Source organism: Hesperophylax consimilis, chromosome 7, assembly GCF_061612785.1.
Source record: "Hesperophylax consimilis isolate HC1 chromosome 7, BYU_Hcon_1.0, whole genome shotgun sequence".
Taxonomy (NCBI): Eukaryota; Metazoa; Arthropoda; class Insecta; order Trichoptera; family Limnephilidae; genus Hesperophylax; species Hesperophylax consimilis.
The window spans coordinates 36,093,511-36,107,058 of NC_142842.1; the positions used below are offsets into that span (position 1 = coordinate 36,093,511).

Below are 13,548 nucleotides of genomic sequence, written 5' to 3' on the forward strand. Positions count from 1 at the left end.
CGACTTCTGCAACATGAAACTTCCACAAGTTGTTTCAGCAACAATGTGACCAGCGCAAATTCAGTCTAAAGCTGCTGCCACACGCAAAGCTCACATCAAAAGTTAATGTACAGCGCATCATCTTTTCTACCGACACACGACGCTATCAAATATTTCTTCCTATGGTAGGAGAGGGGGTCAGTTGAATTCGAGAGCGGCCGAGGAACATAATTTCATCTGTCAAAGTGACAACTTTACTTACTGACAGCTTGAGCACGTTTTCGAAATGGATGATACTTGTCGCCTATTGCTGGATCTGTTCGACAGCTCGACCAACATCAGGGCAGGGAACGAGAAGAAAGCACGAGAGCTGACGAGAGCAAACCAGATTACCCAGGAAAACAATTGAAAACAATCAACAAACGAACAAAGTAGAAGCTTCTCTATGTAGGTATCAGGCCGTCCAACTTTATCAAAAAACCGAATGATATTACCATATAAACATACCTACTGAAATTAAATTATGATTAATTTTGAAAGGGCGAAAATTTGTTTACTTCAAATTCAAATATTGATTATATTTATATTTTAAATATATGTTAAGTATGTTTGCCAAATAAAGGTTTTTTTTATGTTTCTAAATTTACTAGCACACATGACGATATGAGCTAACATAATAAATAAGAAATGCATTATTAGGCTGCTTATGTCATGGCTGTCAAAGGGAACACGGAACTTAGTTGGTAGCTCCGTAATTAAAATGACCCCCTCTCCTTTTTACGGCGGAGAGGGGGACGCATAACTTTTCAAATATCGCGTCGGGAGCGGTTACGTAAAATAAATTCGGTTAGCGAAGTTCAGAACCACACTTATAGCGCGTTATCTTTTTACGTGTGTCGGGTCTGTATTGCATTGTATGGCGAGCGCTATTGTGCTTTATATTATCTGTTGATGTGAGCTTTGCGTGTGGCAGCAGCTTAAAGCAAGCAATGCGACAAATATGTAATCACGTGCCACATTGAAACTTACAAAAGTTTTTACAAAACTAGTGCTTTCAATTTACTCGGCCTATGTCTATGAAATCAATTTATCCATAGTTTAGCAGCTAAATCAAAATGTTAACATTATTTATTTCCTTTACACGACGACCTTCATAGTTCATTGTGATATGGTTCATTATAAGGGTCTCCCCAAACCAGCCTCTCCCGATCTGGCAAGTCACGCATCTGGCGGGCAGGCGCATCCTGAACACACACATCACCCGATGAACCCAGGCACCCCTACTAAATCATATAACGTACCGAACCACTTGTGGTGCCCTATGGCAGAGGTGTTTGTTATACAATAGATGATTCCCGGGGCGGCGGTTCCCAAACCCGCCTCCAAAATTAAAATCCCCTTTTACAAAAGTTTTAAATGATTTACCCAATAATATTTTTGTGAACTGAAATACATTCATACCTGATAACATAAAAATATTTTCCTTGGGTTATTCAACACAATTTGAAAAATTCATAAATTTTCAAGTTTTGTGAAAGTTCTATTCAAGGTTTGTTATTATTTCAGCTCTATGAAGCAACTGGGCCATAAAAACATAGTAACAGAACTTGAATAGGACTTTCACGGAACTTGATAATTAACGTTGAAATTTGATGCATCGTTCAAATTCTATGAAATAACCCGTCATTAAACAGTCACTTTTAACCCTATTTAAACTAAATTTAATGAATTTATTCTCAGAAGGTTTATTATAATATGAATACCGCCATATGTTATAAGAAAAGACGTGATAACCTTTACAGTAAATAATGTTATCTTTTTTATTATTTTCAGAACCCGCCCTGGATCCAACAGCCTCCCAGCCCGGCTATGGGCAGTTCAACCCTGGACCGTAATACTATGTCTCCCACTAAACCAAATTACGCCATTATTCATCACACAGTGCGAGAAGGACGACTTATTTAAAGTTCCAAAAATACGAAAAGCGTAAGAAATGCGAAAATGGTACCTGTAAAAAGCAAACTTGAAGGAAACCGCATAATATTTAATATAACAGAAAAATAAACTTTAGAGAATAGTTGATTTATCTTTGACGTCTTAAAAGAGGTGTAAAAAGTTTTAGCCTAAACCGTATTATTAATGTGAGAAAATAAAGTAGATTCCATATTTCAGTAAAACCATTTCACAAAAATATTGAGTTGTGCGTGTTTCAATTGATTGTGTGTTGTGTTAAGTGGTCAGTGAAGTTATACCGAAGAGCAGAGTGAAAGTCTCTCTTGCACGATGAGCTTCTTCAGTTCCATCGGGCAGTACGTGGCAGACAGTGTTGCGGGGCTCTCTCTGAGCCCCAAACGGTTCTCCTTGTCTCGGCAGGGCTCCAGCGACTCTGCGGCTAACCCGCCAACGCCGGGGCCCGTCCTGGCGCCCCCCTCTCCGGCAGTAGTGCATGGTGAGCATACCATTATCTTCATTTTATCATTAACTTCTCTTCACCACTTTCCTCTACCCTTCTCCTTCCACTCTTTAGTACCTTGAGCCTCAAAACATACCCCATTTAATTGGATTTTATTATAATCAGACGCTTGGGAGCAGTAGGAACTCATGATTCTTTTTTTACATTAACTCCAAGCAGGGGGTCTCGAGGAAAATTATTTCCCTTAGGGCCAATGTCATCTTTATAGATGATGTATGGAAGGATTTTTTGAGGAGAGGAAGAACTAAACAGTGACCTTAAAGAGACCCTCGATGTAGGAGAGAGGAAACACAGAGGCCGGCAAATCTTTCGACAGCCGAACTGTTAAACTCATGAACGAAAAGTAGAAACGGCGCGCGTGTCCTCATTTGACAAATGTTTGACTATTTCGCGCGTTTGGCGTGTTTCCTGATTATGTACCGGTGCCAAAGGGATCAATGATTGATTTCTTAGAGCATCTTCCATTTAAATACTGGTTGAACAAGGAAAGGATTCCCACACGACGCCTCTGCTCTAAAGATTGCAATCAGTGTGTTCCATTAATTGTAAATTTTGATATAATATGTACTGCGTTGTATGTAAAACCCCTTGGAAACAAAATTTCAAAAATACTAGAGATAAATAACACTGTGCCCACGTATGCAACGTAAGCAACGCATTAAGACATCTGGATAACCTAAAATCTATAAATTTTATATGTAAATATACGCTTTAGAAACAATCTTACGCTCCCCACGCAACGCCGATCTGCGCTATCCAGATGGACGTGAGAACGAAACATAAAGCGGTAAAAGGAATTCCAACGAGTTGATTCGACGTCTAAGGTTATGCTTGTTCTGATGTTTGGCGTTTCCTGAAATTTATATTATTTCTTAACATGGGAAATACACAACTAATATATTTAGTATAAATGAAAATAACGTAAAATCCATGGAAAATCGTGATACGAATTGCGATTCAAATTTGCGTTGCATGCGTGGGATAAGTGTGCACGTCGGCCTGCAAACTTACATTTTAGACAGACCTTCGTACACGTATACTAACTATTTACCGGCGCAAAAATAATCCCAATTACTCCCAAACGTATGGAGTCAGTGAGCATCCACAATTGGGGTATATGTAAGTACTGTCAACATACGTTATAACGCTTGTTTCACATTTCTCTACAAACTTACAAATCTCGAGCCGATGCAGTATGGTGTATATTTGAATGGGGTTATACAGAACTTAAAAATAATTATTACTACGAGTAGTCAAATCACACTTCAACCTTCAATGACCCTCATTCAGAATTGGGCCATCAAATAAGTCCGTCTCTGTAGATTATTTTCCCAACTTCTCTTCCTCAAGTTGGATTGTGCAGAGACTGGGGAAGACTAGGGTAAGAGGGGAACATGGAGAGTTTGGATAGGTTAGGTTTATAACTAGGGTGTGCATTACTAATTTTTGTATAAAAATTTTTTAATTAAAAAAAAATACGTTTTTTTCACTGTTATTTTGTGACAATATTTGCAGTGGGCAGGTTCATAAAGAGTTTGTTTCGTGGTTTGTTTATTTTATCGAGAAATCTTTAGAATTCTTTCAGACCTGCTTCTACCAAAAATCAGAATCTACAAATATCACATATTAGTGCACGCTAATATTCATATATCATGCCATATTAGCGTGCACTTCCTTGAGTTGCAGAGTTGTAAATTATACAACCCGGACCGTAAATGATTACACTTTATTGTAGTTTTAATTTACTTGCGCACCCCGGGATTCGAACCCGCGACCTTCTAATTGCTAGTCGAAAGCCTTACCCCTCGATCATGGAGGCCGCCATGTTTTAGATAATAACATTTAATAACTCTACACAGAGAAAATTTACTGCTATGAAGCCTACAACGAATGAATTCATAAATTTCAGTGAAGCACAAATATTTTATGAGGAAGTCGGAAAACGTGTTCTTAAAAACTATAATATTTTCGCATCTCGTGTACCGATAAATTATTGTGCTTTTTCATCAGGGTGGTACTAGAGTGTACATATTGAGAGAACATATATAATTTAAATGAATCAATTTATTGTAAAACAACACCAAATTATGAAATAAAATTTACTTGCACACGCTGTGATTTGAACCCGCGACATCTGAACTCTGAGTCGATTGCATTACTGCTGGACGCTGTAATTTTCCAGAAAACCGATATAAACTCAACATATTTCCCGAAAAACTATTTGCATCGAAAAATGTTAACTTTCTTAGAAGTCTAAGAAATAAATTGAGTAAAAACACCATGGAGCTCATTTTCAAAACAAAAGTTTCCCCATATTTAGAATACTTCTCGACGATATTATATTTGGCCAAGGAAGGAAACCTGAACAAGATGGAAATTATTAAAAATAGAGCAATGCGATGTATACTAAGGAAAGACAAATATGCTAAGGTCAATCAAATAAAAGAGGAACTTAATTGGATTCCAATAAAAATAAGTCTGCTGTATAATGTGTTAATTTTTATACATAGAATAGTGGATAACCAAATGCCTAAATACTTTAAGGATTAATCAAAAGATTCATAATTATGAAACCAGAAATGTTAACAGAATTAGATTACCGCATGCAGAAAAACAGAATCACAGAATTATAAAGAATTAAAGATGTGTGATAAAATTCCTGAAAGTCTGAAAAATGAATGAATTTAAAAAAATGTTATGTTTACTGCAAAAATATAATTTTATAAATAACGAAAAGAAACCATGGAAAAAATATTACTTTATTTACTATGAACTAACTCAATATACAATTTAAAAAATGTTACCATTTTACCGTTTTTCTGTAAATTTAATTTCTCTAAAATTACATGCCCTAGTTTTAGTGGGAGGGCTTTATATTCCAGGCTGAAGAGCCCGTCACTTCATTTCACTCCAACAGGGTTGTTAGGCGAATAGGGGTGAATGATTGCTTCAGTGTTAATTCGCGCTTATGTTTAATAGTCATTCACTGAACAAGAAACATAATGGGGAAGTTTCTTTTTCGACATCTGGATTTGAGGATTTGAGTAAGGGTTTCAGTAGTAGATATTATTAATTAAAAACGTACGGTAAATTGAAAGACAGTTTTTTGATGCGACACTACACGTGAATCTGTTTGCATGGAGGATTATGACATCCCATTATAAAATGAGAAAGGTGAAACAGATAGATGAAGAGGGAATAAAAAAAAATCGACAAAACCATTCTGATTACTAAAAAGTCCTGATAAACAAACACAAAAATACTTTTATTCTAAGGTTATCAAGATATAAACAGAGAAACAGAGCCCAATAATTGGGGTTATTTATTTATATTTTATATTCAGCGTTTTCCAATAAGAGGTATTATTTTGAATAGCCCGCTATTTCGGTAGATGTTGCTTTTGAAGCTGTCATTTTTTTACATTTGGCAAGTAAAAACTACGCCATTAATAAAAATGGAACGATACACGCTTCAACAACGCATTGAAATTATTAAAATTCACTTGAGTGAATCAAATGCAAATCATCTTGAGTGATGAGGTCCATTTCCATCTCGGTGGCTTCGTCAACAAGCAAAATTGTCGCATCTGGGGCTCGGAAAACCCAAGAATTATTGTTGAAAAGCCTCTCTATTCTCAACATGTGACTTTTTGGTGCGGTTTATGGTCTGGCGGAGTCATTGGACCTTACTTTTTCGAAAATGAAGCTGGAGCAATATTTACGGTGAATGGATTGGGCTATCGAGAAATGATTAATGATTTTTTATGGCCGAAATTGGATGGTATTGATTTGGACAACGTTTACTTTCAACAAAATGGCGCTACGTGCCACACAAGCAACGAAATCATTGATCTTTTACGATTGAATATCAAAATAACACCTCTTATTGGAAAATCCTGTATTATGAAAACGTTGTCATAAGTGCTATTCCACACGCTTAATGATAAAACATATGCAGCTTCAAATTCGCCAATCAACCGAGCTCTTCATACTCTAAATAATATAGGTCTAAACTCAAACATTGACTTTTTTTCGGATTTATTGCCCAAATTCAAACGTGCCATCGTGTCAATAATATAAACTGTTCAATGGGCATACATTCAGACACACAAACACTAACACATACATTTCACACACATACACACCTGTATACTACATACGTCACCTGGTAATTAAGTAATGAACATACCACTTAGCAGACATAACGAGGAAGCATATCATAGAAATAATAAACATATTCCTGTATATTGTTTCATCACTGTAAATCTTGTACTATAAAATAAAAAATAAAATAAGATAATAAAATATATTTGGTGCCTTGTAACAAATAAAACAATTGGTCATAGTAAATACCGCGTGCTGCGCCAATGTAACTAATAGATAATATGGCATAACACGTTGGGCGCCAATGAAACAAATAAATACTATGGCATAACACGTTCGACGCCAATGTAACAAATAGATAATATGACATAACACGTTGGACGCCAATTTAAAACTTAAAAATAATGGATCTTAATAAAACCACGTTGAGAGGCAAATTTAAAAATTTATTTTGATGTTATTTAAATAATGTTGTGTTCAAAATTAAAGTGTAATGAATGAGGTTATTAAACACAAATAAAAGATCCATTAAGTCATTGACTTATTAAATCAGAAACGAGTGTTGCAAGTCAAAGGACAGGTCTCGCTCTGTCCTAATATTTATTGTAATGGGGTACTTATTTTCTATCCGTTTCAACCTCAACCCGCCTCTTATACCATACGTTACTGACAAAATTACAACTTACAACAAATACATATTTACAGTTTCTAAAATAATTATGAAAAAGTTATGAACATGTTACATTGTTACAACATTAAAAAAAAATGATGGAAAATCAACATAATATTATTTTCAATATATTAATAAGTAAATTAAGATTTTTTAAGAAACATCTGTTCTTCTGGCCATCCAGTGCAAAAATAAAATTTAAAACCAATTTAAAATGCGAACATTCAAATGTGGCTTTCATAAAACATTTTCATAGTAAAATAAACTTCTGAATCTACACAGTTTTGAATTCATTAAACGATATGGTAAACCAAAACTTGTTTTCTTGGAAAATGCTTCTCGATAATTAAACTAGTAATTCTGTGAATATTTGGTAGACCTGAATTATGTTTTTTATGTTTTTTTATGTTATATGTTTTTTTTTTTAAATTTTCTCTTACTTAATAAATTACAACCAAAAGACTTGTAAGTGGGTACTTCAATACCTACCAACTTAAATAGTATAAACCACGTATTTTAATTTACTTTGTTTTTATTTATTCCAAACAGAAATTATTCGATTTGTCCAAGACACTAACTCAATATCAATTCGTTTTTAAAACTTTGCAAAAAGCAAAAAAAATGCAATAAGGAAAGCCCAAATAACCACGACGATTTCACATTTGAAAAAAAAAATCTTTACAGACAGATGAAATGCAAAACCGTCGAAATAAAACCTGAACTTCGCTACGCTCAGTCAAATATGTAACCCATGATATTGTATTAAATCAACAGGGTCTAATCTCCAAACTCCAGACGAATGAAATAATTATATCGATCAGGGTTATCTGTTTGGGATTTAGAACCTCGTTCCATCAGAATGAGTTTTTATGAAATGAAAATAGACAGCAAACAATTGTTGTCAGTTGCCACCAAAAGAGATAAAGTTATCCACTCAGAATGATAAAAGAAAGCTTATTCGCATCACTCACTCATCTCAATGGAAAAAGTTAGCCGGCGTCCACACCATCTGCTCGGATGAGTTTTCCCTTGAATTTAACCCGAGGCGAGAGCCTGACAAGCATAAGGAGACAATTCGATTTTGCAAAAATAAAATTATCTATCACCATGCAGAATTGAAACATTGCTTGAAATGGCATTAGACACTTTAGTTGATCAAGTCCGAATAGCCAAGTACACCCCATCTTCCTATCTCAGCCTCACAAAATACCCCGAATGTGGATTCTAAATGCTCACTGGCTCCGGTTACCTCAAAGCAGCTGGCAATGTACGCTGTATTCACATTAAATAATAAAAATCAAGAAATATTCTATTGCAAAAACTTAATTGAGTATAAAACCCATTTGGCCCAAAGGACGTTTTACACCATGCTTTTTTTCGACCAGTTTCCAGGTCGTTGATCGAATGAAAAAAATATGTTTGATTTTGGTATTATTTTACATTCGGTGTCTGTCATAGTTTTGCGTAACCATTGTTTGTAAAAAAAATGATAAAAAGACCATGACGTGTGTTTATTTCTGATTGTGAACGTGTGTTACGTATATGAGCCATTCTCCTCTAAAAACTCCTTCATCCTGCAGGGTTATTATAGAGACCTCTTTAGTGGCAACATGTCTTGCATCCAATGTTCCGTGTAATATCCTTGATATTAGTATATGAGCTTGTCCATAGATGGCAGCAGATTATTTATTTATTTATTAACGCCGATTATAGCGGCTTTTACAAAAGAATAACATTTTTTTTACTTATTATAAATACAGAATATACATAGATAAAAAAAATATAAATACAAAATACATAAAAGAGAACGATAGAAATGGTTATTATAAATACAATGCAACAATGTGTATATATAAATATATAAACAATTAATTTACAATAAATCCCGGATAAACTAATACTTTAAAACTGTATTTGGTTATATTCAATCAGAGAAGCGCTGACATACAGTTTTAATTAAGTGGTGTTTGTATGAGGATAAACTAGCAATGTTTATAGATTCATCCAAAACATATTTATTACCAAGTACATGTAGGTGATTCATTATGGAATTGAGTTCAGCGTTAGATCCTGTATTGTTGCAGTGATAGGATAATTTGAAACGAACTGATCGACTAGGTACACGGAAACATATTAGCGAAAGAAGTTTGTAACGATTTGAAACTACTCGCCCCGTTGTCAAGCGCTTGGAAGAACTAATTAACTCAAGAAGCGTGCAATTGTGAACACAGCCACGGCCGGGTACTTAATCATAGACATCTGAGATTGCAAGCCAGTTCTAGGGAATTCGGACAACTGTCAGGACGTACGTCACGGAACAGATTCCAGAGAGATTTGCGCCGTTAAAAACGTGAGCGATTGTCATCATGCTAATTAAATTAGATTTTACAAAATGGTTTACTTTAAATAATATAAATTTGTTCTTCACAAGATATTTGGGAAGAGCTGGCGCCCTATATAATCAAGCAGGATTAATATTTGAGATGTGAAACTTATCCTTTTAATTTTTACTACCCGCAGATTAACATTTTAGTATTGTATCTTCGCATCACTAGTCAGATTTTGTTTAACGATCTGAACATGCCCTGATCTTAATAATGAACGTAGAGTCTCTTGCTATTTAACTTGATATTAATGTAATTTAATAGATGAGTATTTTGATAATTAAACTCAATAAATTTTGTTCTCAGCATTCACGCAATTCTTTGATTTCTGATTCCCTTATTTAATATTGTGCAACACATGAGTTTTATGTTTACACACTTTTCAGAAATTACACACCAATAAATCTCGGTACATTTGGCCTCCCAACGTGGTTTAAACCTAGTGATGTGTTATTTTGTGGGTAGGATGTAAATTTGTGCTCAATGTTTTTTAGTGTAGTTAAAAATCTCAAGTGTTAATCTTGCTAATTTGTGAATTTATGATGACAGTCGCTCGCGGTTTTGATGCTCCGGGGATCTGTTTCGTGATGATATTCCATTAAATAATCATTCTACAAATTTTATATATTTGAGTGTCCCCTCTAGAACTCTAGCGCTCTGCGTTTTTCACTGTTTATTGACTTACAGTATGCTGTAATCAAATTTTTTTTTTGGTACGAGGCAAGATTATTGTCGTCGTGTATATTTGGTACATGTGCTAATTATTTATTTCATACCTACATAGCATAGTTTCTTCACGTCATGTCGGAACCGCAAATTGTTACGAGGAGTCAGGCCAAGATTCAGGATTCTGTGACAATGCTGAATAAAAATGAAGCTTCGCCGGAGGGACAGGCGGAAACGCAATCCTCTTCCTGCAAGCCATTCCCCGTGCACAAATGGAATCTGGTTTTTGACGGATCCACATGCGTACGCAATTTCATAGAACGTGTAGAAGAACTAGCAGATTCTCGTGGTGTAAGTACCAATAATCTATTTTCTAGCGCGATTGAATTTTTCACAGGCGATGCTTTGAACTGGTTCAGGGTGAACCGTTTTACTTTTAATTCATGGTCAGAGATTGTTGCGGGTTTGAAGGAGGAGTTCGAACTCTTGGACCATGAGAAACGTCTTGTAGCTCAGTTAAGAACTACATGTCAAAAACCCAAAGAAAACCTGGGTTCATTTATAACTACAGTCTTACTATTGAATAATCGCCTCTCTAAGAAATTGCCGGAAGAGGAAATATTAGAAATTCTAATGTGTAACATGTTGCCAAGATACATACATAAACTTTCTCTTACAGAGGTGACTAATATTACTGCTCTAAAGAAATTTGGAAAAATGATAGAATTGGCAGATAGTCGCACGGATACTAGAAACCATCCTGCAAATTCAAATTCTTACAATTCCAAAGCCAATAATTCTGCCAACAATACTCCATCTAATATTAATAACAGGGAGGCCTCTCGCAATAATAACAATTATAATCATAATGTCAAAAGAAATCAAAGGTATTTTTATAACAATAATCAAAGCGCTCAAAACGGGAATTTCAGAGAACCAGTGAGATGTTTCCGCTGTGGTCAACCTGGTGTAAAGACTCCTGACTGCAGATGCAAGAACCGAAAAAACTAGCAGCCCGGGTTACCTGTGCAGTGGGCGAGGAGACATCTTCATCTACTGTGCCGTGTGACCCGGAGTGGTCTAATTGGCTTGCTGTCGTGGAGAAATTCTACCAGGACCTTAGAACGTCAAAGGCGGAGAGAGCGGGTAATGATGGCCGTCCTCACATATCATTTCAGGTTCTAAATACTAAATTTTCTGGTTTGCTAGATTCAGGTTCTCACCTTTCTATTTTGGGAAATAACTTTCACACACATTTGGTGAGATTAGGATTTAGTTTGGCGATTTTAAAAAGAAAATTTTCTCTAACTTCTGCGACAGGTCACTCAGTACAATGTACACAACAGATAACAGTTCCGGTGCTGTATAAAAACATTGTCAAATATTTTACTTTTGTAGTTATGCCTGAGATCACTTCAAATGTAATTCTAGGTATAGACTTTTGGCAACATTTTAATATTTGTCCGGAAATTTGCAAATATATATCACCACGGGAATCAAAATCTGAGCCGAAATCAGTCACAGAGATAAAAGGATTAGAAAACAGCTTAAATTTATCGAATAGACAGAAGCATGAGCTTAAATGCGTTATAGACGAATTTAAAGATATCTCGGGAGACAGGTTAGGTAAAACCGATTTGGAATATCACGTCATTGACACAGGTGATGCTCAACCGGTAAAACAAAGATATTACCCAGTTTCACCACACTTGCTACCGGCGGTACATAAAGAATTAGATAGAATGTTAGAGTTAGGAGTCGTGGAACCAAGTCATAGTGCGTGGAACAGTCCGATCTTACTTGTTCCCAAGAAGGATGGGTCATTTAGGTTATGTTTGGACAGTAGAACTTTAAACTCGCTGTCGAAAAAAGACAGTTTTCCTATTCCTTATGTTTCAAGCATACTAGATTCCTTAGGCGGTGCTAAATACCTGTCTACTATTGACTTGACAGCAGCTTTCTGGCAAATTCCTTTGGAGGAAAACTCTAAAGAGAAGACGGCTTTTACTGTTCCGAAACGAGGATTATTCCATTTTGCTAGAATGCCATTCGGTCTTCATGGAGCGAGTTCTAGAATGATGCGCTTAATGGATAAAATATTTGGACCTGAATTTGAGGGCAAAGTATTTTATTACTTAGATGATATAATAATTATAAGCACTTCATTTGAGGAACACATGTCTCTTTTGAGGAAAGTTCGACAAAAACTTTCTGATGCGGGTCTAACTATCAATATGGACAAATCTGTTTTTTGTAGAGACTCGTTAAAGTTTCTGGGTTATGTCGTCGATAGTCAAGGTTTAAGAACCGATCCAGATAAAGTTAAAGCCATAGTGGATTTTCCTATACCGAACTCGCAAAAAAGCTTAAGACGTTTTATAGGCATATTATCTTGGTATAAAAGGTTTATTTGTAACTTTTCCATAATAGCAGCTCCGTTACATAATTTAACAAGAAAGGAATTTACGGGAAACAAATTTAAATGGAACAGTCAGGCAGATATAGCTTTTAAAAAACTTAAAGATATTTTAGTGAGCGCACCTGTTTTAGCTTGTCCTAACTTTGAAAAACCTTTCATCATATCATGCGACGCATCCAACACCGGGATAGGGGCGGTCCTGACGCAGGTAGACGGTTCGGGTAGAGAACACCCTATATCATTTATTAGTAGGTCTCTGAGTGCTCAAGAGAGAAATCATTCAACTACAGAGAAAGAGCTAAATGCAATGATTTTTGCTCTGGAAAAATTTAGGGCTTACATAGAAGGTTCTGTCATACCGGTTAAAATAATAACAGATCATTACAGTCTAAAATGGTTAGTGAATATTAAATCTCCTACAGGCAGATTAGCAAGATGGGCTGTCAGGTTACAGCAATACAATTTTATTATAGAACACCGTAAAGGAAAAGATAATATAGTACCTGACGCATTATCACGTGATCCCGTAGAATTAGCTGTAGTAGGACAAACTTCACCAACCAAAGAATCGTGGTACGATAAAATGTGTAGAAATGTTCTAGCTTTTCCAAATAAATTTCATGCTTGGAAAGTTGATAATGGAGTATTGTACAAACACATACAGAGTATGGAAGCGCTACACAGAGTGTATGACTGGAAAGAAGTGGTACCTAAAGAGTCTAGGAAAGATATAATAACACAATATCATGTACCTCCTTCGTGTGCTCATTTTGGTATTATGAAGACTTTGAATAGAATTAGTCAGAAATATTACTGGCCGAAGATGGCGGCCGACGTAAAATCATTCATTAGCA

General features: G+C 35.6%; 1 protein-coding gene across 1 annotated transcript in view; it reads left to right on the forward strand.

The window, feature by feature from the left end:
- The first annotated feature begins 2,262 nt into the window (after positions 1-2,262).
- unc-13-4A (BAI1 associated protein 3) overlaps positions 2,263-13,548 on the forward strand; it is a 321,552-nt gene continuing 310,266 nt past the window's right edge. The window contains exon 1 of the mRNA XM_089633990.1: positions 2,263-2,428. Within this exon, the coding sequence (XP_089490116.1) occupies positions 2,263-2,428 (166 nt within the window). The remainder of the gene's footprint in view (positions 2,429-13,548) is intronic.